Genomic DNA, 26,663 nt, shown 5'->3' with positions numbered 1-26,663 from the left:
AAGGCCTTGGTTCTGTCCAGCACTTAGGCTTTGTTTTCAGTGTGTCTAGTTTCCCGATAGGCTTAAGTCCAAGGACCATGCAAGGCCTTGGTTCTGTCTAGCACTTAGGCTTAGGCTTTTAGGGTGTCTAGTTTCCCCAAAGGCTTGAGTCCGAAGACCATGCAAGGCCTTGGTTCTGTCTAACACTTTGGCTTTGTTTTCAGTGGGTCTAGTTTCCCCATAGGCTTGAGTCCGAGGACCATGCAAGGCCTTGGTTCTGTCTAGCACTTAGGTTTTGTTTTCAGTGTGTCTAGTTTCCCAATAGGCTTGAGTCCGAGGACCATTTAAGGCCTTGATTCTGTCTAGCACTTAGGCTTTGTTTTCAATGTGTCTAGTTTCCCAATTGGCTTGAGTCTGAGGACCATCCAAGGCCTCAGTTCAGTCTAGCACCTAGGCTGAGGCTTTTAAGGTGTCTAGTTTCCCTAAAGGCTTGAGTCCGAGAACCATGCAAGGCCTTGGTTCTGTCTAGCACTTAGGCTTTGGTTTCAATGTGTCGAGTTTCCCCATAGGCTTGAGCCTGAGGACAATGCAAGACCTTGATTCTGTCTAGCACTTAGGTTTTGTTTTTAGTGTGTCTAGTTTACCCATAAGCTTGAGTCGGAGAACCATGCAAGGCCTTGGTTCTGTCTAGCACTTGGGCTTAAGCTCTTAGAGTGTGTAGTTTTCCCATAGGCTTGAGTCTGAGGACCATACAAGGCCTTAGTTCTGTCTAGCACTTAGGCTTTGTTTTCAGTGTGTCTTGTTTCCCCATAAGCTTAAGTTCGAGGACCATATAAGGCCTTGGTTCTGTTTAGCACTTAGGCTTTGTTTTCAGTGTGTCTAGTTTCCCCATAGGCTTGAGTCCGAGGACCATGTAAGGCGTTGATTCTGTCTAGCACTTAGGCTTTGTTTTCAATGTGTCTAGTTTCCCCCATAGGCTTGAGTCTGAGGACCATCCAAGGCCTTGGCTCTGTCTAGCACTTAGGCTTAGGCTTTTAGCGTGTCTAGTTTCCCCATAGGCTTGAGTCTAAGGACTATGCAAGACCTTGATTCTGTCTAGCACATAGGCTTTGTTTTTAGTGTGTCTAGTTTCCCCATAAGCTTGAGTCGGAGAACCATGTAAGGCCTTGGTTCTATCTATAACTTGGGCTTAAGCTCTTAGAGTGTGTAGTTTTCCCATAGGCTTAAGTCTGAGGATCATACAAGGCCTTAGTTCTGTCTAGCACTTAGGCTTTGTCTTCAGTGTGTCTAGTTTCCCCATAAGCTTAAGTCCGAGGACCATACAAGGCCTTGGTTCTGTCTAGCACTTAGACTTTGTTTTCAGTGTGTCTAGTTTCCCAATAGGCTTGAGTCCGAGGACTATGCAAGGCCTTGGTTCTGTCTAGCACTTAGGCTTTGTTTTTAGTGTGTCTAGTTTTCCCATAAGCTTGAGTCGGAGAACCATGCAAGGCCTTGATTCTATCTAGCACTAGGGCTTAAGCTCTTAGAGTGTGTAGTTTTCCCATAGGCTTGAGTCTGAGGACCATACAAGGCCTTAGTTCTGTCTAGCGCTAAGGCTTTGTTTTCAGTGTGTCTTGTTTCCCCATAAGATTAAGTCCGAGGACCATATAAGGCCTTGGTTCTGTCTAGCACTTAGGCTTTGTTTTCAGTGTGTCTAGTTTCCCCATAGGCTTGAGTCCGAGGACCATGTAAGGCCTTGATTCTGTCTAGCACTTATGCTTGGTTTTCAATGTGTATAGTTTCCCATAAGCTTGAGTCTGAGAACCATCCAAGGCCTTGGTTCTGTCTAGGACTTAGGCTTAGGCTTTTAGGGTGTCTAGTTTCCTAATAGGTTTGAGTCCGGGGACCATGCAAGGCCTAATTTCTGTCTAGCACTTAGACTTTGTTTTCAGTGTGTCTAGTTTCCCCATAGGCTTGAGTCCGAGGACCATGCAATGCCTTGGTTCTGTCTAGCACTTAGGCTTTGTTTTCAGTGTGTCTAGTTTCCCTATAGGCGTAAGTCCAAGGACCATGCAAGGCCTTGGTTCTGTCTAGCACTTAGGCTTAGGCTTTTAGGGTGTCTAGTTTCCCCGAAGGCTTGAGTCCGAGGACCATGAAAGGCCTTGGTTCTGTCTAACACTTAGGCTTTGTTTTCCGTGTGTCTAGTTTCCCCCTAGGCTTGAGTCCGAGGACCATGCAAGGCCTTGGTTCTGTCTAGCACTTAGGCTTTGGTTTCAATGTGTAGAGTTTCCCCATAGGCTTGAGCCTGAGGACTATGCAAGACCTTGATTCTGTTCAGCACTTAGGCTTTGTTTTTAGTGTGTCTAGTTTCCCCATAAGCTTGAGTCGGAGAACCATGCAAGGCCTTGGTTCTATCTAGCACTTGGGCTTAAGCTCTTAGAGTGTGTAGTTTTCCCAAAGGCTTGAGTCTGAGAACCATACAAGGCCTTGGTTCTGTCTAGCACTTAGGCTTTGTTTTCAGTGTGTCTAGTTTCCCCATAAGCTTAAGTCCGAGGACCATACAAGGCATTGGTTCTGTCTAGCACTTAGGCTTTGGTTTCAATGTGTCGAGTTTCCCCATAGGCTTGAGTCTGAGGACTATGCAAGACCTTGATTCTGTCTAGCACTTAGGCTTTGTTTTTAGTGTGTCTAGTTTCCCCATAAGCTTGAGTCGGAGAACCATGTAAGGCCTTGGTTCTATCTAGAACTTGGGCTTCAGCTCTTAGAGTGTGTAGTTTTCCCATAGGCTTGAGTCTGAGGATCATACAAGGCCTTAGTTCTGTCTAGCACTTAGGCTTTGTCTTCAGTGTGTCTTGTTTCCCCAGAAGCTTAAGTCAGAGGACCATACAAGGCCTTGGTTCTATCTAGCACTTAGGCTTTGTTTTCAGTGTGTCTAGTTTCCCCAAAGGCTTGAGTCCGAGGACCATGCAAGGCCTTGGTTCTGTCTAGCACTTAGGCTTTGTTTTCAGTGTGTCTAGTTTCCCCATAGGCTTGAGTCCGAGGACCACACAAGGCCTTGGTTCTGTCTTGCACTTAGGCTTTGTTTTCAGTGTGTCTAGTTTCCTCATAGGCTTGAGTCCGAGGACCATGTAAGGCCTTGATTCTGTCAGCGCTTAGGCTTTGTTTTCAATGTGTCTAGTTTCTCCATAGGCTTTAGTCTGAGGACCATCCAAGGCCTTGCCTCTGTCTAGCACTTAGGCTTAGGCTTTTAGGGTGTCTAGTTTCCCCATAGGCTTGAGTCTGAGGACCATGCAAGGCCTTATTTCTGTCTAGCACTTTGGCTTTGTTTTCAGTGTGTCTAGTTTCACCATAGGCTTGAGTCCGAGGACCATGCAAGGCCTTGGTTCTGTCTAGCACTTAGGCTTTGTTTTCAGTGTGTCTAGTTTCCCTATAGGCATAAGTCCAAGGACCACGCAAGGCCTTGGTTCTGTCTAGCACTTAGGCTTAGGCTTTTAGGGTGTCTAGTTTCCCCAAAGGCTTGAGTCCGAGGACCATGCAAGGCCTTGGTTCTGTCTAACACTTAGGCTTTGTTTTCCGTGTGTCTAGTTTCCACATAGGCTTGAGTCCGAGGACCATGCAAGGCCTTGGTTCTGTCTAGCACTTAGGCTTTGGTTTCAATGTGTCGAGTTTCCCCATAGGCTTGAGTTTGAGGGCTATGCAAGAACTTGATTCTGTATAGCACTTAGGCTTTTTTTTTAGTGTGTCTAGTTTCCCCATAAGCTTGAGTCGGAGAACCATGTAAGGCCTTGGTTCTATCTAGAACTTGGGCTTAAGCTCTTAGAGTGTGTTGTTTTCCCATAGGCTTAAGTCTGAGGACCATACAAGGCCTTAGTTCTGTCTAGCACTTAGGCTTTGTTTTTAGTGTGTCTTGTTTCCCCATAAGCTTAAGTCCGAGGACCATACAAGGCCTTGGTTCTGTCTAGCACTTAGGCTTTGTTTTCAGTGTGTCTAGTTTCCCCAAAGGCTTGAGTCCGAGGACCATGTAAGGCCTTGATTCTGTCTAGCACTTAGGCTTTGTTTTCAATGTGTCTAGTTTCCCCATAGGCTTGAGTTTGACGACCATCCAAGGCCTTGGTTCTGTCTAGCATTTAGGCTTAGGCTTTTAGGGTGTCTAGTTTCCCCATAGGCTTGAGTCTGAGGACCATACAAGGCCTTTTGTTCTGTCTAGCACTTAGGCTTTGTCTTCAGTGTGTCTAGTTTCCCCATAAGGTTAAGTCCGAGGACCATACAAGGCCTTGGTTCTGTCTAGCACTTAGGCTTTGCTTTCAGTGTGTCTAGTTTCCCCATAGGCTTGAGTCCGAGGACCATGTAAGGCCTTGATTCTGTCCAGCACTTAGGCTTTGTTTTCAGTGTGTCTAGTTTCCCCATAAGCTTGAGTCGGAGAACCATGTAAGGCCTTGGTTCTATCTAGAACTTGGGCTTAAGCACTTAGAGTGTGTAGTTTTCCCAAAGGCTTGAGTCTGAGGACCACACAAGGCCTTTTGTTCTGTCTAGCACTTAGGCTTTGTTTTCAGTGTGTCTAGTTTCCCCATAAGCTTAAGTCCGAGAACCATACAAGGCCTTGGTTCTGTCTAGCACTTAGGCTTTGTTTTCAGTGTGTCTAGTTTCCCAATAGGCTTGAGTCCGAGGACCATTTAAGGCCTTGATTCTGTCTAGCACTTAGGCTTTGTTTTCAATGTGTCTAGTTTCCCCATAGGCTTGAGTCTGAGGGCCATCCAAGGCCTCAGTTCAGTCTAGCACTTAGGCTTAGGCTTTTAGGGTGTCTAATTTCCCTAAAGGCTTGAGTCCGAGGACCATGCAAGGCCTTGGTTCTGTCTAGCACTTAGGCTTTGGTTTCAATGTGTCGAGTTTCCCCATAGGCTTGAGCCTGAGGACTATGCAAGACCTTGATTCTGTCTAGCACTTAGGCTTTGTTTTTAGTGTGTCTAGTTTACCCATAAGCTTGAGTCGGAGAACCATGCAAGGCCTTGGTTCTATCTAGCACATGGGCTTCAGCTCTTAGAGTGTGTAGTTTTCCCATAGGCTTGTGTCTGAGGACCATACATGGCCTTAGTTCTGTCTAGCACTTAGGCTTTGTTTTCAGTGTGTCTTGTTTCCCCATAAGCTTAAGTCCGAGGACCATATAAGGCCTTGGTTCTGTCTAGCACTTAGGCTTTGTTTTCAGTATGTCTAGTTTCCCCATAGGCTTGAGTCCGAGGACCATGTAAGGCCTTGATTCTGTCTAGCACTTAGGCTTTGTTTTCAATGTGTCTAGTTTCCCCATAGGCTTGAGTCTGAGGACCATCCAAGGCCTTGGCTCTGTCTAGCACTTAGGCTTAGGCTTTTAGGGTGTCTAGTTTCCCCATAGGCTTGAGTCTGAGGACCATGCAAGGCCTTATTACTGTCTAGCACTTCGGCTTTGTTTTCAGTGTGTCTAGTTTCCCCATAGGCTTGAGTCCGAGGACCATGCAAGGCCTTGGTTCTGTCCAGCACTTAGACTTTGTTTTCAGTGTGTCTAGTTTCCCGATAGGCTTAAGTCCAAGGACCATGCAAGGCCTTGGTTCTGTCTAACACTTAGGCTTTGTTTTCAGTGGGTCTAGTTTCCCCATAGGCTTGAGTCCGAGGACCATGCAAGGCCTTGGTTCTATCTAGCACTTAGGTTTTGTTTTCAGTGTGTCTAGTTTCCCAATAGGCTTGAGTCCGAGGACCATTTAAGGCCTTGATTCTGTCTAGCACTTAAGCTTTGTTTTCAATGTGTCTAGTTTCCCCATTGGCTTGAGTCTGAGGACCATCCAAGGCCTCAGTTCAGTCTAGCACCTAGGCTGAGGCTTTTAAGGTGTCTAGTTTCCCTAAAGGCTTGAGTCCGAGAACCATGCAAGGCCTTGGTTCTGTCTAGCACTTAGGCTTTGGTTTCAATGTGTCGAGTTTCCCCATAGGCTTGAGTCTGAGGACTATGCAAGACCTTGATTCTGTCTAGCACTTAGGCTTTGTTTTTAGTGTGTCTTGTTTCCCCATAAGCTTGAGTCGGAGAACCATGTAAGGCCTTGGTTCTATCTAGAACTTGGGCTTCAGCTCTTAGAGTGTGTAGTTTTCCCATAGGCTTGAGTCTGAGGATCATACAAGGCCTTAGTTCTGTCTAGCACTTAGACTTTGTCTTCAGTGTGTCTTGTTTCCCCAGAAGCTTAAGTCAGAGGACCATACAAGGCCTTGGTTCTATCTAGCACTTAGGCTTTGTTTTCAGTGTGTCTAGTTTCCCCATAGGCATGAGTCCGAGGACCATGCAAGGCCTTGGTTCTGTCTAGCACTTAGGCTTTGTTTTCAGTGTGTCTAGTTTCCCTATAGGCTTAAGTCCAAGGACCATGCAAGGCCTTGGTTCTGTCTAGCACTTAGGCTTAGGCTTTTAGGGTGTCTAGTTTCCCCGAAGGCTTGAGTCCGAGGACCATGCAAGGCCTTGGTTCTGTCTAACACTTAGGCTTTGTTTTCCGTGTGTCTAGTTTCCCCCTAGGCTTGAGTCCGAGGACCATGCAAGGCCTTGGTTCTGTCTAACACTTAGGCTTTGGTTTCAATGTGTCGAGTTTCCCCATAGGCTTGAGCCTGAGGACTATGCAAGACCTTGATTTTGTCCAGCACTTAGGTTTTTTTTTAGTGTGTCTAGTTTCCCCATATGCTTGAGTCGGAGAACCATGCAAGGCCTTGGTTCTGTCTTGCACTTAGGCTTTGTTTTCAGTGTGTCTAGTTTCCCTATAGGCTTAAGTCCAAGGACCATGCAAGGCATTGGTTCTGTCTAGCACTTAGGCTTAGGCTTTTAGGGTGTCTAGTTTCCCCAAAGGCTTGAGTCTGACGACCATGCAAGGCCTTGGCTATGTCTAACACTTAGGCTTTGTTTTCAGTGTGTCTAGTTTCCCCATAGGCTTGAGTCCGAGGACCATGCAAGGGCTTGGTTCTGTCTAGCACTTAGGCTTTGGTTTCAATGTGTCGAGTTTCCCCATAGGCTTGAGCCTGAGGACTATGCAAGACCTTGATTTTGTCCAGCACTTAGGCTTTGTTTTTAGTGTGTCTAGTTTTCCCATAAGCTTGAGTCGGAGAACCATGCAAGGCCTTGATTCTATCTAGCACTAGGGCTTAAGCTCTTAGAGTGTGTAGTTTTCCCATAGGCTTGAGTCTGAGGACCATACAAGGCCTTAGTTCTGTCTAGCACTTAGGCTTTGTTTTCAGTGTGTCTTGTTTCCCCATAAGATTAAGTCCGAGGACCATATAAGACCTTGGTTCTGTCTAGCACTTAGGCTTTGTTTTCAGTGTGTCTAGTTTCCCCATAGGCTTGAGTCCGAGGACCATGTAAGGCCTTGATTCTGTCTAGCACTTATGCTCGGTTTTCAATGTGTATAGTTTCCCATAGGCTTGAGTCTGAGAACCATCCAAGGCCTTGGTTCTGTCTAGGACTTAGGCTTAGGCTTTTAGGGTGTCTAGTTTCCCAATAGGTTTGAGTCCGGGGACCATGCAAGGCCTTATTTCTGTCTAGCACTTAGACTTTGTTTTCAGTGTGTCTAGTTTCCCCATAGGCTTGAGTCCGAGGACCATGCAATGCCTTGGTTCTGTCTAGCACTTAGGCTTTGTTTTCAGTGTGTCTAGTTTCCCTATAGGCGTAAGTCCAAGGACCATGCAAGGCCTTGGTTCTGTCTAGCACTTAGGCTTAGGCTTTTAGGGTGTCTAGTTTCCCCGAAGGCTTGAGTCCGAGGACCATGAAAGGCCTTGGTTCTGTCTAACACTTAGGCTTTGTTTTCCGTGTGTCTAGTTTCCCCCTAGGCTTGAGTCCGAGGACCATGCAAGGCCTTGGTTCTGTCTAGCACTTAGGCTTTGGTTTCAATGTGTCGAGTTTCCCCATAGGCTTGAGCCTGAGGACTATGCAAGACCTTGATTCTGTCCAGCACTTAGGCTTTGTTTTTAGTGTGTCTAGTTTCCCCATAAGCTTAAGTCCGAGGACCATATAAGGCCTTGGTTCTGTCTAGCACTTAGGCTTTGTTTTCAGTGTGTCTAGTTTCCCCATAGGCTTGAGTCCGAGGACCATGTAAGGCCTTGATTCTGTCTAGCACTTAGGCTTTGTTTTCAATGTGTCTAGTTTCCCCATAGGCTTGAGTCTGAGGACCATCCAAGGCCTTGGCTCTGTCTAGCACTTAGGCTTAGGCTTTTAGGGTGTCTAGTTTCCCCATAGGCTTGAGTCTGAGGACCATGCAAGGCCTTATTACTGTCTAGCACTTCGGCTTTGTTTTCAGTGTGTCTAGTTTCCCCATAGGCTTGAGTCCGAGGACCATGCAAGGCCTTGGTTCTGTCCAGCACTTAGACTTTGTTTTCAGTGTGTCTAGTTTCCCGATAGGCTTAAGTCCAAGGACCATGCAAGGCCTTGGTTCTGTCTAGCACTTAGGCTTAGGCTTTTAGGGTGTCTAGTTTCCCCAAAGGCTTGAGTCCGAGGACCATGCAAGGCCTTGGTTCTGTCTAACACTTAGGCTTTGTTTTCAGTGGGTCTAGTTTCCCCATAGGCTTGAGTCCGAGGACCATGCAAGGCCTTGGTTCTGTCTAGCACTTAGGTTTTGTTTTCAGTGTGTCTAGTTTCCCAATAGGCTTGAGTCCGAGGACCATTTAAGGCCTTGATTCTGTCTAGCACTTAAGCTTTGTTTTCAATGTGTCTAGTTTCCCCATTGGCTTGAGTCTGAGGACCATCCAAGGCCTCAGTTCAGTCTAGCACCTAGGCTGAGGCTTTTAAGGTGTCTAGTTTCCCTAAAGGCTTGAGTCCGAGAACCATGCAAGGCCTTGGTTCTGTCTAGCACTTAGGCTTTGGTTTCAATGTGTCGAGTTTCCCCATAGGCTTGAGCCTGAGGACAATGCAAGACCTTGATTCTGTCTAGCACTTAGGTTTTGTTTTTAGTGTGTCTAGTTTACCCATAAGCTTGAGTCGAAAAACCATGCAAGGCCTTGGTTCTGTCTAGCACTTGGGCTTAAGCTCTTAGAGTGTGTAGTTTTCCCATAGGCTTGAGTCTGAGGACCATACAAGGCCTTAGTTCTGTCTAGCACTTAGGCTTTGTTTTCAGTGTGTCTTGTTTCCACATAAGCTTAAGTCCGAGGACCATATAAGGCCTTGGTTCTGTTTAGCACTTAGGCTTTGTTTTCAGTGTGTCTAGTTTCCCCATAGGCTTGAGTCCGAGGACCATGTAAGGCGTTGATTCTGTCTAGCACTTAGGCTTTGTTTTCAATGTGTCTAGTTTCCCCCATAGGCTTGAGTCTGAGGACCATCCAAGGCCTTGGCTCTGTCTTGCACTTAGGCTTAGGCTTTTAGCGTGTCTAGTTTCCCCATAGGCTTGAGTCTAAGGACTATGCAAGACCTTGATTCTGTCTAGCACATAGGCTTTGTTTTTAGTGTGTCTAGTTTCCCCATAAGCTTGAGTCGGAGAACCATGTAAGGCCTTGGTTCTATCTAGAACTTGGGCTTAAGCTCTTAGAGTGTGTAGTTTTCCCATAGGCTTGAGTCTGAGGATCATACAAGGCCTTAGTTCTGTCTAGCACTTAGGCTTTGTCTTCAGTGTGTCTAGTTTCCCCATAAGCTTAAGTCCGAGGACCATACAAGGCCTTAGTTCTGTCTAGCACTTAGACTTTGTTTTCAGTGTGTCTAGTTTCCCCATAGGCTTGAGTCCGAGGACTATGCAAGGCCTTGGTTCTGTCTAGCACTTAGGCTTTGTTTTCAGTGTGTCTAGTTTCCCTATAGGCTTAAGTCCAAGGACCATGCAAGGTATTGGTTCTGTCTAGCACTTAGGCTTAGGCTTTTAGGGTGTCTAGTTTCCCCAAAGGCTTGAGTCTGAGGACCATGCAAGGCCTTGGCTATGTCTAACACTTAGGCTTTGTTTTCAGTGTGTCTAGTTTCACCATAGGCTTGAGTCCGCGGACCATGCAAGGGCTTGGTTCTGTCTAGCACTTAGGCTTTGGTTTCAATGTGTCGAGTTTCCCCATAGGCTTGAGCCTGAGGACTATGCAAGACCTTGATTTTGTCTAGCACTTAGGTTTTGTTTTTAGTGTGTCTAGTTTTCCCATAAGCTTGAGTCGGAGAACCATGCAAGGCCTTGATTCTATCTAGCACTAGCGCTTAAGCTCTAAGAGTGTGTAGTTTTCCCATAGGCTTGAGTCTGAGGACCATACAAGGCCTTAGTTCTGTCTAGCACTTAGGCTTTGTTTTCAGTGTGTCTTGTTTCCCCATAAGATTAAGTCCGAGGACCATATAAGGCCTTGGTTCTGTCTAGCACTTAGGATTTGTTTTCAGTGTGTCTAGTTTCCCCATAGGCTTGAGTCCGAGGACCATGTAAGGCCTTGATTCTGTCTAGCACTTATGCTTGGTTTTCAATGTGTATAGTTTCCCATAGGCTTGAGTCTGAGAACCATCCAAGGCCTTGGTTCTGTCTAGGAGTTAGGCTTAGGCTTTTAGGGTGTCTAGTTTCCCAATAGGTTTGAGTCCGGGGACCATGCAAGGCCTTATTTCTGTCTAGCACTTAGACTTTGTTTTCAGTGTGTCTAGTTTCCCCATAGGCTTGAGTCCGAGGACCATGCAATGCCTTGGTTCTGTCTAGCACTTAGGCTTTGTTTTCAGTGTGTCTAGTTTCCCTATAGGCGTAAGTCCAAGGACCATGCAAGGCCTTGGTTCTGTCTAGCACTTAGGCTTAGGCTTTTAGGGTGTCTAGTTTCCCCGAAGGCTTGAGTCCGAGGACCATGAAAGGCCTTGGTTCTGTCTAACACTTAGGCTTTGTTTTCCGTGTGTCTAGTTTCCCCCTAGGCTTGAGTCCGAGGACCATGCAAGGCCTTGGTTCTGTCTAGCACTTAGGCTTTGGTTTCAATGTGTCGAGTTTCCCCATAGGCTTGAGCCTGAGGACTATGCAAGACCTTGATTCTGTCCAGCACTTAGGCTTTGTTTTTAGTGTGTCTAGTTTCCCCATAAGCTTGAGTCGGAGAACCATGCAAGGCCTTGGTTCTATCTAGCACTTGGGCTTAAGCTCTTAGAGTGTGTAGTTTTCCCAAAGGCTTGAGTCTGAGGACCATACAAGGCCTTGGTTCTGTCTAGCACTTAGGCTTTGTTTTCAGTGTGTCTAGTTTCCCCATAAGCTTAAGTCCGAGGACCATACAAGGCCTTGGTTCTGTCTAGCACTTAGGCTTTGTTTTCAGTGTGTCTAGTTTCCCAATAGGCTTGAGTCCGAGGACCATTTAAGGCCTTGATTCTATCTAGCACTTAGGCTTTGTTTTCAATGTGTCTAGTTTCCCCATAGGCTTGAGTCTGAGGACCATCCAAGGCCTCAGTTCAGTCTAGCACTTAGGCTTAGGCTTTTAGGGTGTCTAGTTTCCCTAAAGGCTTGAGTCCGAGGACCATGCAAGGCCTTGGTTCTGTCTAGCACTTAGGCTTTGGTTTCAATGTGTCGAGTTTCCCCATAGGCTTGAGTCTGAGGACTATGCAAGACCTTGATTCTGTCTAGCACTTAGGCTTTGTTTTTAGTGTGTCTTGTTTCCCCATAAGCTTGAGTCGGAGAACCATGTAAGGCCTTGGTTCTATCTAGAACTTGGGCTTCAGCTCTTAGAGTGTGTAGTTTTCCCATAGGCTTGAGTCTGAGGATCATACAAGGCCTTAGTTCTGTCTAGCACTTAGACTTTGTCTTCAGTGTGTCTTGTTTCCCCAGAAGCTTAAGTCAGAGGACCATACAAGGCCTTGGTTCTATCTAGCACTTAGGCTTTGTTTTCAGTGTGTCTAGTTTCCCCATAGGCATGAGTCCGAGGACCATGCAAGGCCTTGGTTCTGTCTAGCACTTAGGCTTTGTTTTCAGTGTGTCTAGTTTCCCTATAGGCTTAAGTCCAAGGACCATGCAAGGCCTTGGTTCTGTCTAGCACTTAGGCTTAGGCTTTTAGGGTGTCTAGTTTCCCCGAAGGCTTGAGTCCGAGGACCATGCAAGGCCTTGGTTCTGTCTAACACTTAGGCTTTGTTTTCCGTGTGTCTAGTTTCCCCCTAGGCTTGAGTCCGAGGACCATGCAAGGCCTTGGTTCTGTCTAACACTTAGGCTTTGGTTTCAATGTGTCGAGTTTCCCCATAGGCTTGAGCCTGAGGACTATGCAAGACCTTGATTTTGTCCAGCACTTAGGTTTTTTTTTAGTGTGTCTAGTTTCCCCATATGCTTGAGTCGGAGAACCATGCAAGGCCTTGGTTCTGTCTTGCACTTAGGCTTTGTTTTCAGTGTGTCTAGTTTCCCTATAGGCTTAAGTCCAAGGACCATGCAAGGCATTGGTTCTGTCTAGCACTTAGGCTTAGGCTTTTAGGGTGTCTAGTTTCCCCAAAGGCTTGAGTCTGACGACCATGCAAGGCCTTGGCTATGTCTAACACTTAGGCTTTGTTTTCAGTGTGTCTAGTTTCCCCATAGGCTTGAGTCCGAGGACCATGCAAGGGCTTGGTTCTGTCTAGCACTTAGGCTTTGGTTTCAATGTGTCGAGTTTCCCCATAGGCTTGAGCCTGAGGACTATGCAAGACCTTGATTTTGTCCAGCACTTAGGCTTTGTTTTTAGTGTGTCTAGTTTTCCCATAAGCTTGAGTCGGAGAACCGTGCAAGGCCTTGATTCTATCTAGCACTAGGGCTTAAGCTCTTAGAGTGTGTAGTTTTCCCATAGGCTTGAGTCTGAGGACCATACAAGGCCTTAGTTCTGTCTAGCACTTAGGCTTTGTTTTCAGTGTGTCTTGTTTCCCCATAAGATTAAGTCCGAGGACCATATAAGACCTTGGTTCTGTCTAGCACTTAGGCTTTGTTTTCAGTGTGTCTAGTTTCCCCATAGGCTTGAGTCCGAGGACCATGTAAGGCCTTGATTCTGTCTAGCACTTATGCTCGGTTTTCAATGTGTATAGTTTCCCATAGGCTTGAGTCTGAGAACCATCCAAGGCCTTGGTTCTGTCTAGGACTTAGGCTTAGGCTTTTAGGGTGTCTAGTTTCCCAATAGGTTTGAGTCCGGGGACCATGCAAGGCCTTATTTCTGTCTAGCACTTAGACTTTGTTTTCAGTGTGTCTAGTTTCCCCATAGGCTTGAGTCCGAGGACCATGCAATGCCTTGGTTCTGTCTAGCACTTAGGCTTTGTTTTCAGTGTGTCTAGTTTCCCTATAGGCGTAAGTCCAAGGACCATGCAAGGCCTTGGTTCTGTCTAGCACTTAGGCTTAGGCTTTTAGGGTGTCTAGTTTCCCCGAAGGCTTGAGTCCGAGGACCATGAAAGGCCTTGGTTCTGTCTAACACTTAGGCTTTGTTTTCCGTGTGTCTAGTTTCCCCCTAGGCTTGAGTCCGAGGACCATGCAAGGCCTTGGTTCTGTCTAGCACTTAGGCTTTGGTTTCAATGTGTCGAGTTTCCCCATAGGCTTAAGCCTGAGGACTATGCAAGACCTTGATTCTGTCCAGCACTTAGGCTTTGTTTTTAGTGTGTCTAGTTTCCCCATAAGCTTAAGTCCGAGGACCATATAAGGCCTTGGTTCTGTCTAGCACTTAGGCTTTGTTTTCAGTGTGTCTAGTTTCCCCATAGGCTTGAGTCCGAGGACCATGTAAGGCCTTGATTCTGTCTAGCACTTAGGCTTTGTTTTCAATGTGTCTAGTTTCCCCATAGGCTTGAGTCTGAGGACCATCCAAGGCCTTGGCTCTGTCTAGCACTTAGGCTTAGGCTTTTAGGGTGTCTAGTTTCCCCATAGGCTTGAGTCTGAGGACCATGCAAGGCCTTATTACTGTCTAGCACTTCGGCTTTGTTTTCAGTGTGTCTAGTTTCCCCATAGGCTTGAGTCCGAGGACCATGCAAGGCCTTGGTTCTGTCCAGCACTTAGACTTTGTTTTCAGTGTGTCTAGTTTCCCGATAGGCTTAAGTCCAAGGACCATGCAAGGCCTTGGTTCTGTCTAGCACTTAGGCTTAGGCTTTTAGGGTGTCTAGTTTCCCCAAAGGCTTGAGTCCGAGGACCATGCAAGGCCTTGGTTCTGTCTAACACTTAGGCTTTGTTTTCAGTGGGTCTAGTTTCCCCATAGGCTTGAGTCCGAGGACCATGCAAGGCCTTGGTTCTGTCTAGCACTTAGGTTTTGTTTTCAGTGTGTCTAGTTTCCCAATAGGCTTGAGTCCGAGGACCATTTAAGGCCTTGATTCTGTCTAGCACTTAAGCTTTGTTTTCAATGTGTCTAGTTTCCCCATTGGCTTGAGTCTGAGGACCATCCAAGGCCTCAGTTCAGTCTAGCACCTAGGCTGAGGCTTTTAAGGTGTCTAGTTTCCCTAAAGGCTTGAGTCCGAGAACCATGCAAGGCCTTGGTTCTGTCTAGCACTTAGGCTTTGGTTTCAATGTGTCGAGTTTCCCCATAGGCTTGAGCCTGAGGACAATGCAAGACCTTGATTCTGTCTAGCACTTAGGTTTTGTTTTTAGTGTGTCTAGTTTACCCATAAGCTTGAGTCGAAAAACCATGCAAGGCCTTGGTTCTGTCTAGCACTTGGGCTTAAGCTCTTAGAGTGTGTAGTTTTCCCATAGGCTTGAGTCTGAGGACCATACAAGGCCTTAGTTCTGTCTAGCACTTAGGCTTTGTTTTCAGTGTGTCTTGTTTCCCCATAAGCTTAAGTCCGAGGACCATATAAGGCCTTGGTTCTGTTTAGCACTTAGGCTTTGTTTTCAGTGTGTCTAGTTTCCCCATAGGCTTGAGTCCGAGGACCATGTGAGGCGTTGATTCTGTCTAGCACTTAGGCTTTGTTTTCAATGTGTCTAGTTTCCCCCATAGGCTTGAGTCTGAGGACCATCCAAGGCCTTGGCTCTGTCTTGCACTTAGGCTTAGGCTTTTAGCGTGTCTAGTTTCCCCATAGGCTTGAGTCTAAGGACTATGCAAGACCTTGATTCTGTCTAGCACATAGGCTTTGTTTTTAGTGTGTCTAGTTTCCCCATAAGCTTGAGTCGGAGAACCATGTAAGGCCTTGGTTCTATCTAGAACTTGGGCTTAAGCTCTTAGAGTGTGTAGTTTTCCCATAGGCTTGAGTCTGAGGATCATACAAGGCCTTAGTTCTGTCTAGCACTTAGGCTTTGTCTTCAGTGTGTCTAGTTTCCCCATAAGCTTAAGTCCGAGGACCATACAAGGCCTTAGTTCTGTCTAGCACTTAGACTTTGTTTTCAGTGTGTCTAGTTTCCCCATAGGCTTGAGTCCGAGGACTATGCAAGGCCTTGGTTCTGTCTAGCACTTAGGCTTTGTTTTCAGTGTGTCTAGTTTCCCTATAGGCTTAAGTCCAAGGACCATGCAAGGTATTGGTTCTGTCTAGCACTTAGGCTTAGGCTTTTAGGGTGTCTAGTTTCCCCAAAGGCTTGAGTCTGAGGACCATGCAAGGCCTTGGCTATGTCTAACACTTAGGCTTTGTTTTCAGTGTGTCTAGTTTCACCATAGGCTTGAGTCCGCGGACCATGCAAGGGCTTGGTTCTGTCTAGCACTTAGGCTTTGGTTTCAATGTGTCGAGTTTCCCCATAGGCTTGAGCCTGAGGACTATGCAAGACCTTGATTTTGTCTAGCACTTAGGTTTTGTTTTTAGTGTGTCTAGTTTTCCCATAAGCTTGAGTCGGAGAACCATGCAAGGCCTTGATTCTATCTAGCACTAGCGCTTAAGCTCTAAGAGTGTGTAGTTTTCCCATAGGCTTGAGTCTGAGGACCATACAAGGCCTTAGTTCTGTCTAGCACTTAGGCTTTGTTTTCAGTGTGTCTTGTTTCCCCATAAGATTAAGTCCGAGGACCATATAAGGCCTTGGTTCTGTCTAGCACTTAGGATTTGTTTTCAGTGTGTCTAGTTTCCCCATAGGCTTGAGTCCGAGGACCATGTAAGGCCTTGATTCTGTCTAGCACTTATGCTTGGTTTTCAATGTGTATAGTTTCCCATAGGCTTGAGTCTGAGAACCATCCAAGGCCTTGGTTCTGTCTAGGAGTTAGGCTTAGGCTTTTAGGGTGTCTAGTTTCCCAATAGGTTTGAGTCCGGGGACCATGCAAGGCCTTATTTCTGTCTAGCACTTAGACTTTGTTTTCAGTGTGTCTAGTTTCCCCATAGGCTTGAGTCCGAGGACCATGCAATGCCTTGGTTCTGTCTAGCACTTAGGCTTTGTTTTCAGTGTGTCTAGTTTCCCTATAGGCGTAAGTCCAAGGACCATGCAAGGCCTTGGTTCTGTCTAGCACTTAGGCTTAGGCTTTTAGGGTGTCTAGTTTCCCCGAAGGCTTGAGTCCGAGGACCATGAAAGGCCTTGGTTCTGTCTAACACTTAGGCTTTGTTTTCCGTGTGTCTAGTTTCCCCCTAGGCTTGAGTCCGAGGACCATGCAAGGCCTTGGTTCTGTCTAGCACTTAGGCTTTGGTTTCAATGTGTCGAGTTTCCCCATAGGCTTGAGCCTGAGGACTATGCAAGACCTTGATTCTGTCCAGCACTTAGGCTTTGTTTTTAGTGTGTCTAGTTTCCCCATAAGCTTGAGTCGGAGAACCATGCAAGGCCTTGGTTCTATCTAGCACTTGGGCTTAAGCTCTTAGAGTGTGTAGTTTTCCCAAAGGCTTGAGTCTGAGGACCATACAAGGCCTTGGTTCTGTCTAGCACTTAGGCTTTGTTTTCAGTGTGTCTAGTTTCCCCATAAGCTTAAGTCCGAGGACCATACAAGGCCTTGGTTCTGTCTAGCACTTAGGCTTTGTTTTCAGTGTGTCTAGTTTCCCAATAGGCTTGAGTCCGAGGACCATTTAAGGCCTTGATTCTATCTAGCACTTAGGCTTTGTTTTCAATGTGTCTAGTTTCCCCATAGGCTTGAGTCTGAGGACCATCCAAGGCCTCAGTTCAGTCTAGCACTTAGGCTTAGGCTTTTAGGGTGTCTAGTTTCCCTAAAGGCTTGAGTCCGAGGACCATGCAAGGCCTTGGTTCTGTCTAGCACTTAGGCTTTGGTTTCAATGTGTCGAGTTTCCCCATAGGCTTGAGTCTGAGGACTATGCAAGACCTTGATTCTGTCTAGCACTTAGGCTTTGTTTTTAGTGTGTCTTGTTTCCCCATAAGCTTGAGTCGGAGAACCATGTAAGGCCTTGGTTCTATCTAGAACTTGGGCTTCAGCTCTTAGAGTGTGTAGTTTTCCCATAGGCTTGAGTCTGAGGATCATACAAGGCCTTAGTTCTGTCTAGCACTTAGACTTTGTCTTCAGTGTGTCTTGTTTCCCCAGAAGCTTAAGTCAGAGGACCATACAAGGCCTTGGTTCTATCTAGCACTTAGGCTTTGTTTTCAGTGTGTCTAGTTTCCCCATAGGCATGAGTCCGAGGACCATGCAAGGCCTTGGTTCTGTCTAGCACTTAGGCTTTGTTTTCAGTGTGTCTAGTTTCCCTATAGGCTTAAGTCCAAGGACCATGCAAGGCCTTGGTTCTGTCTAGCACTTAGGCTTAGGCTTTTAGGGTGTCTAGTTTCCCCGAAGGCTTGAGTCCGAGGACCATGCAAGGCCTTGGTTCTGTCTAACACTTAGGCTTTGTTTTCCGTGTGTCTAGTTTCCCCCTAGGCTTGAGTCCGAGGACCATGCAAGGCCTTGGTTCTGTCTAACACTTAGGCTTTGGTTTCAATGTGTCGAGTTTCCCCATAGGCTTGAGCCTGAGGACTATGCAAGACCTTGATTTTGTCCAGCACTTAGGTTTTTTTTTAGTGTGTCTAGTTTCCCCATATGCTTGAGTCGGAGAACCATGCAAGGCCTTGGTTCTGTCTAGCACTTAGGCTTTGTTTTCAGTGTGTCTAGTTTCCCTATAGGCTTAAGTCCAAGGACCATGCAAGGCATTGGTTCTGTCTAGCACTTAGGCTTAGGCTTTTAGGGTGTCTAGTTTCCCCAAAGGCTTGAGTCTGAGGACCATGCAAGGCCTTGGCTATGTCTAACACTTAGGCTTTGTTTTCAGTGTGTCTAGTTTCCCCATAGGCTTGAGTCCGAGGACCATGCAAGGGCTTGGTTCTGTCTAGCACTTAGGCTTTGGTTTCAATGTGTCGAGTTTCCCCATAGGCTTGAGCCTGAGGACTATGCAAGACCTTGATTTTGTCCAGCACTTAGGCTTTGTTTTTAGTGTGTCTAGTTTTCCCATAAGCTTGAGTCGGAGAACCATGCAAGGCCTTGATTCTATCTAGCACTAGGGCTTAAGCTCTTAGAGTGTGTAGTTTTCCCATAGGCTTGAGTATGAGGACCATACAAGGCCTTAGTTCTGTCTAGCACTTAGGCTTTGTTTTCAGTGTGTCTTGTTTCCCCATAAGATTAAGTCCGAGGACCATATAAGACCTTGGTTCTGTCTAGCACTTAGGCTTTGTTTTCAGTGTGTCTAGCTTCCCCATAGGCTTGAGTCCGAGGACCATGTAAGGCCTTGATTCTGTCTAGCACTTATGCTCGGTTTTCAATGTGTATAGTTTCCCATAGGCTTGAGTCTGAGAACCATCCAAGGCCTTGGTTCTGTCTAGGACTTAGGCTTAGGCTTTTAGGGTGTCTAGTTTCCCAATAGGTTTGAGTCCGGGGACCATGCAAGGCCTTATTTCTGTCTAGCACTTAGACTTTGTTTTCAGTGTGTCTAGTTTCCCCATAGGCTTGAGTCCGAGGACCACGCAATGCCTTGGTTCTGTCTAGCACTTAGGCTTTGTTTTCAGTGTGTCTAGTTTCCCTATAGGCGTAAGTCCAAGGACCATGCAAGGCCTTGGTTCTGTCTAGCACTTAGGCTTAGGCTTTTAGGGTGTCTAGTTTCCCCGAAGGCTTGAGTCCGAGGACCATGAAAGGCCTTGGTTCTGTCTAACACTTAGGCTTTGTTTTCCGTGTGTCTAGTTTCCCCCTAGGCTTGAGTCCGAGGACCATGCAAGGCCTTGGTTCTGTCTAGCACTTAGGCTTTGGTTTCAATGTGTCGAGTTTCCCCATAGGCTTGAGCCTGAGGACTATGCAAGACCTTGATTCTGTCCAGCACTTAGGCTTTGTTTTTAGTGTGTCTAGTTTCCCCATAAGCTTGAGTCGGAGAACCATGCAAGGCCTTGGTTCTATCTAGCACTTGGGCTTAAGCTCTTAGAGTGTGTAGTTTTCCCAAAGGCTTGAGTCTGAGGACCATACAAGGCCTTGGTTCTGTCTAGCACTTAGGCTTTGTTTTCAGTGTGTCTAGTTTCCCCATAAGCTTAAGTCCGAGGACCATACAAGGCCTTGGTTCTGTCTAGCACTTAGGCTTTGTTTTCAGTGTGTCTAGTTTCCCAATAGGCTTGAGTCCGAGGACCATTTAAGGCCTTGATTCTGTCTAGCACTTAGGCTTAAGCTCTTAGAGTGTGTTGTTTTCCCATAGGCTTGAGTCTGAGGACCATACAAGGCCTTAGTTCTGTCTAGCACTTAGGCTTTGTTTTCAGTGTGTCTAGTTTCCCAATAGGCTTGAGTCCGAGGACCATTTAAGGCCTTGATTCTGTCTAGCACTTAGGCTTTGTTTTCAATGTGTCTAGTTTCCCCATAGGCTTGAGTCTGAGGACCATCCAAGGCCTCAGTTCAGTCTAGCACTTAGGCTTAGGCTTTTAGGGTGTCTAGTTTCCCTAAAGGCTTGAGTCCGAGGACCATGCAAGGCCTTGGTTCTGTCTAGTACTTAGGCTTTGGTTTCAATGTGTCGAGTTTCCCCATAGGCTTGAGTTTGAGGACTATGCAAGACCTTGATTCTGTCTAGCACTTAGGCTTTGTTTTTAGTGTGTCTAGTTTCCCCATAAGCTTGAGTCGGAGAACCATGTAAGGCCTTGGTTCTATCTAGAACTTGGGCTTCAGCTCTTAGAGTGTGTAGTTTTCCCATAGGCTTGAGTCTGAGGATCATACAAGGCCTTAGTTCTGTCTAGCACTTAGGCTTTGTCTTCAGTGTGTCTTGTTTCCCCAGAAGCTTAAGTCAGAGGACCATACAAGGCCTTGGTTCTATCTAGCACTTAGGCTTTGTTTTCAGTGTGTCTAGTTTCCCCATAGGCTTGAGTCCGAGGACCATGCAAGGCCTTGGTTCTGTCTAGCACTTAGGCTTTGTTTTTAGTGTGTCTAGTTTCCCTATAGGCTTAAGTCCAAGGACCATGCAAGGCCTTGGTTCTGTCTAGCACTTCGGCTTAGGCTTTTAAGGTGTCTAGTTTCCCAGAGGCTTGAGTCAGAGGACCATGCAAGGCCTTGGTTCTGTCTAACGCTTAGGTTTTGGTTTCAATGTGTCAAGTTTCCCCATAGGCTTGAGTCTGAGGACTATGCAACACCTTGATTCTGTCTAGCACTTAGGCTTTGTTTTTAGTGTGTCTAGTTTCCCCATAAGCTTGAGTCGGAGAACCATGTAAGGCCTTGGTTCTATCTAGAACTTGGGCTTAAGCTCTTAGAGTGTGTAGTTTTCCCATAGGCTTGAGTCTGAGGATCATACAAGGCCTTAGTTCTGTCTAGCACTTAGGCTTTGTCTTCAGTGTGTCTAGTTTTCCCATAAGCTTAAGTCCGAGGACCATACAAGGCCTTGGTTCTATCTAGCACTTAGGCTTTGTTTTCAGTGTGTCTAGTTTCCCCATAGGCTTGAGTCCGAGGACCATGCAAGGCCTTGGTTCTGTCTAGCACTTAGGCTTTGTTTTCAGTGTGTCTAGTTTCCCTATAGGCTTAAGTCCAAGGACCATGCAAGGCATTGGTTCTGTCTAGCACTTAGGCTTAGGCTTTTAGGGTGTCTAGTTTCCCCAAAGGCTTGAGTCTGAGGACCATGCAAGGCCTTCGCTCTGTCTAACACTTAGGCTTTGTTTTCAGTGTGTCTAGTTTCCCCATAGGCTTGAGTCCGAGGACCATGCAAGGCCTTTGTTCTGTCTAGCACTTAGGCATTGGTTTCAGTGTGTCGAGTTTCCCCATAGGTTTGAGACTGAGGACTATGCAAGTCCTTGATTCTGTCTAGCACTTAGGCTTTGTTTTTAGTGTGTCTGGTTTACCCATAAGCTTGAGTCGGAGAACCATGCAAGGCCTTGGTTCTGTCTAGCACTTAGGTTTTGTTTTCAGTGTGTCTAGTTTCCCCATAGGCTTGAGTCCGAGGACCATGTAAGGCCTTGATTCTGTCTAGCACTTAGGCTTTGTTTTCAATGTGTCTAGTTTCCCATAGGCTTGTGTTTGAGGACCATCCAAGGCCTTGGTTCTGTCTAGGACTTAGGCTTAGGCTTTTAGGGTGTCTAGTTTCCCCATAGGTTTGAGTCGGAGGACCATGCAAGGCCTTATTTCTGTCTAGCACTTAGACTTTGTTTTCAGTGTGTCTAGTTTCCCCATAGGCTTGAGTCCGAGGACCATGCAAGGCCTTGGTTCTGTCTAGCACTTAGGCTTTGTTTTCAGTGTGTCTAGTTTCCCTATAGGCTTAAGTCCAAAGACCATGCAAGGCCTTGGTTCTGTCTAGCACTTAGGCTTAGGCTTTTAGGGTGTCTAGTTTCCCCGAAGGCTTGAGTCCGAGGACCATGCAAGGCCTTGGTTCTGTCTAACACTTAGGCTTTGTTTTCCGTGTGTCTAGTTTCCCCCTAGGCTTGAGTCCGAGGACCATGCAAGGCGTTGGTTCTGTCTAGCACTTTGGCTTTGGTTTCAATGTGTCGAGTTTCCCCATATGCTTGAGCCTGAGGACTATGCAAGACCTTGATTCTGTCCAGCACTTAGGCTTTGTTTTTAGTGTGTCTAGTTTCCCCATAAGCTTGAGTCGGAGAACCATGCAAGGCCTTGGTTCTATCTAGCACTTGGGCTTAAGCTCTTAGAGTGTGTAGTTTTCCCAAAGGCTTGAGTCTGAGGACCATACAAGGCCTTGGTTCTGTCTAGCACTTAGGCTTTGTTTTCAGTGTGTCTATTTTCCCCATAAGCTTTTGTCCGAGGACCATACAAGGCCTTGGTTCTGTCTAGCACTTAGGCTTTGTTTTTAGTGTGTCTAGTTTCCCCATAGGCTTGAGTCCGAGGACCATGTAAGGCCTTGATTCTGTCTAGCACTTAGGCTTTGTTTTCAATGTGTCTAGTTTCCCAATAGACTTGAGTCCGAGAACCATGCAAGGCTTTGGTTCTGTCTAGCATTTAGGCTTAGGCTTTTAGGTTGTCTAGTTTCCCCATAGGTTTGAGTTTGAGGACCATGCAAGGCCATGGTTCTGTCTAGCACTCAGGCTTTGTTTTCAGTGTGTCTAGTTTCCCCATAGGCTTGAGTCTGAGGACCATGCAAGGCCTTGATTCTGTCTAGCACTTAGGCTTTGTTTTCAGTATGTCTAGTTTCCCCATAAGCTAAAGTCCGAGGACCATATAAGACCTTGGTTCTGTCTAGCACTTAGGCTTTGTTTTCAGTGTGTCTAGTTTCCCCATAGACTTAAGTCCGAGAACCATGCAAGACTTTGGTTCTGTCTAGCACTTTGGCTTAGGCTTTTAGGGTGTCTAGTTTCCCCATAGGCTTGAGTCTGAGGACCATGCAAGGCCTTGGTTTTGTCTAGCACTTCGACTTTATTTTCAGTGTGTCTAGTTTCCCCATAGGCTTGAGTCCGAGGACCATGTAAGGCCTTGGTTCTGTCTAGTACTTAGGCTTTGTTTTCAATGTGTCTAGTTTCCCCATAAGCTTAAGTCCGAGGACTATACAAGGCCTCCCATAAGCTTAAGTCTGAGGACCATACAACGCCTTGGTTCTGTCTAGCACTTAGGCTTTGTTTTCAATGTGTCTTGTTTCCCCATAGACTTGAGTCCGAGAACCATGCAAGGGTTTGGTTCTGTCTAGCACTTAGGCTTGGACTTTTGAGGTGTCTAGTTTCCCCATAGGCTTGAGTCTGAGGACCATGCAAGGCCTTGGTTCTGTCTAGCACTTAGGCTTTGTTTTCAGTGTGTCTAGTTTCCTCATAGGCTTGAGTTCGAGGACCATGCAAGGCCTTGGTTCTGTCTAGCACTTGGGCTTTGGTTTCAGTGTGTCTAGTTTCCCCATAGGCTTGAGTCCGAGGACCATACAAGGCCTTGGTTCTATCTAGCACTAAGGCTTTGTTTTCAGTGTGTCTAGTTTCCCCATAGGCTTGAATCCGAGAACCATGCAAGGCCTTGGTTCTGTCTAGCACTTGGGTTTAAGCTCTTAGAGTGTGTAGTTTCCCCACAGGCTTGGGTCCGGGGACCATACAAGGCCTTGGTTCTGTCTAGCACTTAGGCTTTGTTTTCAATGTGTCTAGTTTCCCCATAGGCTTGAGTCCGAGGACCATGCAAGGCCTTAGTTCTGTCTAGCATTTAGGCTTTGTTTTTAGTGTGTCTAGTTTCCCCATAGGCTTGAGTCCGTGAACCATGCAAGGCCTTGGTTTTGTTTAGCACTTGGGCTTAAGCTCTTAGAGTGTGTAGTTTCCTCATAGGCTTGAGTTCGAGGACCATACAAGGCCTTGGTTCTATCTAGCACTTAGGCTTTGTTTTCAGTGTCTAGTTTCCCCATAGGCTTGAGTCCGCGGACCATGCAAGACATTGGTTCTCTCTAGTACTTGGGCTTAAGCTCTTAGAGTGTGTAGTTTCCCTATATGCTTGAGTCTGAGGACCATACAAGGCCTTGATTCTATCTAGGATTTAGGCTTTGTTTTCAGTGTGTCTAGTTTCCTCATAGGCTTGAGTCCGAGGACCATGCAAGGTCTTGGTTCTGTTTAGTACTTGGGCTTAAGCTCTTAGAGTGTGTAGTTTCCCCAAGGCTTGAATCTGAAGACCATGCAATGCCTTGGTTCTGTCTAGCACTTAGGCTTTGTTTTCAGTGTGTCTAGTTTTCCCATCGGCTTGAGTCCGAGGACCATGCAAGGCCTTGGTTTTGTGTAGCAGTTAGGCTTTGTTTTCAGTGTATCTAGTTTTCCCATAGGCTTGAGTCCGAGGTCCATGCAAGGTCTTGGTTCTGTCTAGCACTTAGGCTTTGTTTTCAGTGTGTCTAGTTTCCTCATAGCCCTGAGTCCGAGGACTATGCAAGGCATTGGTTCTGTCTAGTACTTAGGCTTTGTTTTCAGTGTCTAGTTTCCTCATAGGCTTGAGTCCGAGGACCATGCAAGGCCTTGGTTCTGTCTAGCACTTGGGCTTAGGCTTTTAGGGTGTCTAGTTTCCTCATAGGCTTGAGTCCGAGGACTATGTAAGGCCTTGGTTCTATCTAACACTTAGGCTTAGGCTATCAACTTCTCTCTCCGTAGGGGATTCAACGGATTGGACTACTAGGCCCGCGAGAGTTAGCTCCTTGTCAGGTGTCCAGGGCAAATGTCTGACGTCAGAAGCCTTTAGGACCACGTTTCACTTAACAACCTTTCCCACGTAATCAACGCTTTGAAGTATAGGCCTAAGTGGAGGCTGAGTGACCACAACAACGATGTGTTTTAGGAAATAAAGGGGGAGGCTTTCATGTAGCTTGTACCACCGCCACAACGGTCTTTCTGATGGACTCCTGGAGGTAGGAGCTTGACCCCACCGTGATTGGTCATTACACTTGCTAACGCTCGAGCTCTTCCCACTGACGGCACCAATTGTAGGGTCACATTTTTTCAGACCAAGTCCAAGATGCATGGAACTTTAGACCAGTGAGCCCAATACAATGAATTTGTAGAGAGTGGGCCAAAAAGCTAAGCTTTGGTGTGTGAATAACGACCATCAAGGTATTCCCCATGGGCCGAGTTTAATAGAGAGAATTGGTGCTCGACAATATCCGATGAGCTTTTCTGGTTCTTCTGATGTGCTGGGGGTTCTCCCCCTCCCTTTGTTTCTCTTTACTCCCCTTTTTATAGTCGTTTTTCTCCTCCTGAATGGGGTCCCTCGGGTAGGTACTTGTCCCATCAGCCCCTACCTCCAGTTGTTGGGAGTGGTTGTAAGGACAGAGAAGTATGGCTGTGTCAGGCGCAAGGCATTGAATGCAATAAAGACAGCCTTCCCTTAGACGCTTCCGTTCTATCCGTTTTCTTTCTCTACTTTCGTGCTTTCCCTGCCCTATGGAACGATTTGGAGTCTCGCTACCAATGGTCTGTTACCTCTTTTACCCTCGGCTATATCCATCCGAGGAGGATTCTCCCATGGCCGAGAAGGGGTTTTTCCATGGGCTAGGCCCCTGGCCCAGTATAGATATTGAAATGGGCCTATTAGTCTTTTACCCCCCACAATGTTCATTTGCACGTGCATAAATGTGATGTCAAATGTAATTGTTGCCCCCTCTCAAGTTAGATCCTAGCTCGACCATTGGCTATAATTGTGAGTATGTAAAATAAACATTGCTCTTTATATTTTATGTTATTTTTCAAAGTCTAACCCATTTGTTTTCTTTATTCCATCGTGTTCAAACTTCAAACTATTACTTAGTTTAAATAGTGGGATTTCATCTATGATCTCAATCCACTTCTTTTATGCTAAATTCTTTTTTCTTTTTTCTTTTTTTGTGATGTTTCTATTTATCTTTAAGGGATAATATTGAGGTTCTCTTTGTTTAAGTAAACAAGAATCCTAATGAGAGGAGTTAACCGTTGCTTTAAAAATGGACTGTACCAATTCGCTAATGGACATATAAATCCTTTTACCCGAAGTTAATTGCCTTTAATTCATACTATTGTTATGTCCCACCTATCAACACAGTATCATGGTTGTGTGTATATAAATAATTAGAGAAGTTTTCAAACCCACCAACACGTTTAAAGATGTAAAGCCTTTGTTGACGGATGCTTAGGGGCTGTTTGGATTCACTTTTTTGATCACTCAATTTCTATTACTCATCACTCATCATTCAATTTTTCACACCCGTTTGGCATCATCACCCAATTTCCATCACTCAATATTTTTCACATTATTTGTGGGCCCATACCTGTCGGCTAGTGCAGCCTTTTCTCTTTTTTTTTTTTTAGTACCCAAACTCACCGAAGCTACTAAAAATAAAAAAAAAAGAACTGAAGACCGAACCAGTGAAAAAAAAAAAAAAAAAAAAAAAAAAAAAAAAAAAAAACCAAAACTGAAGACCGAATAAGTGAAAAAAAAAAAGTCAAAAGGTAGTCAAAAGTTGCGGTTGTGGGTCCCTTATGTGTGTTTAATTATAATATTGCCATTAAGTTTTGAGTTATGGAAACTAAAAACAGTATTTAGTTGTTTTCAGTGTCCATAACTCATAACTCAAAAATCAAAGAATTGAGTGATGGAAACAGAGTTATCGTTTGCCAAACAACCTTTTTGCTATGGGTCCAACCATTTTTGAGTTATGAATTATGGAAACTGAGAATTGAGTTACCAAAATTTGCAATCCAAACAGCCTCTTAAACTCATCATTTAGGAGATACTTTTAGAAATTTTTATAGAAAAGAAAGAAAGTGACTTTTTTTTTTAGTTTTTTATATTTTTCCATAGGAGTTGTATAAAAACTTTCTTATAATAATTTATTAATAAATTCTTATTTCTGTGCCTAGGTCATGTTGTCAGCAGGGACTGACACTTCATCTGGAACCATAGAGTGGGCAATGTCACTGTTGCTAAACAATCCAGAGGCCATTGCGAAAGCACAGGCAAAAATTGACAAACACATTGGACAAAGCAAGCTAATTGAAGAATCAGATCTTGCAGACCTTCCTTATCTCTGTGGCATTATAATGAGACACTTCGGATGTACCCAGCTGGCCCACTATTACCAGCCCACGAGTCCTCAGAGGATTGCACTGTGGGAGGCTTCTGTGTCCCACGTGGCACGATGCTATTGGTGA

The 26,663-nt window shown here is 45.8% G+C and overlaps 1 protein-coding gene across 1 annotated transcript in view; it reads left to right on the top strand.

Annotated features, from left to right (window-relative positions):
- LOC126716184 (cytochrome P450 81E8-like) overlaps positions 1-26,663 on the top strand; it is a 43,178-nt gene extending 16,515 nt beyond the window's left edge. Inside the window, exon 2 of the mRNA XM_050417215.1 lies at positions 26,373-26,663. Coding sequence (XP_050273172.1) covers positions 26,373-26,663 — 291 coding nt within the window. The remainder of the gene's footprint in view (positions 1-26,372) is intronic.

This window comes from Quercus robur, chromosome 2, assembly GCF_932294415.1.
Source record: "Quercus robur chromosome 2, dhQueRobu3.1, whole genome shotgun sequence".
Lineage (NCBI taxonomy): Eukaryota > Viridiplantae > Streptophyta > Magnoliopsida > Fagales > Fagaceae > Quercus > Quercus robur.
The sequence above is the reverse complement of the archived record's forward strand: the minus strand, read 5'-3'. Positions and strand labels throughout refer to the sequence as shown.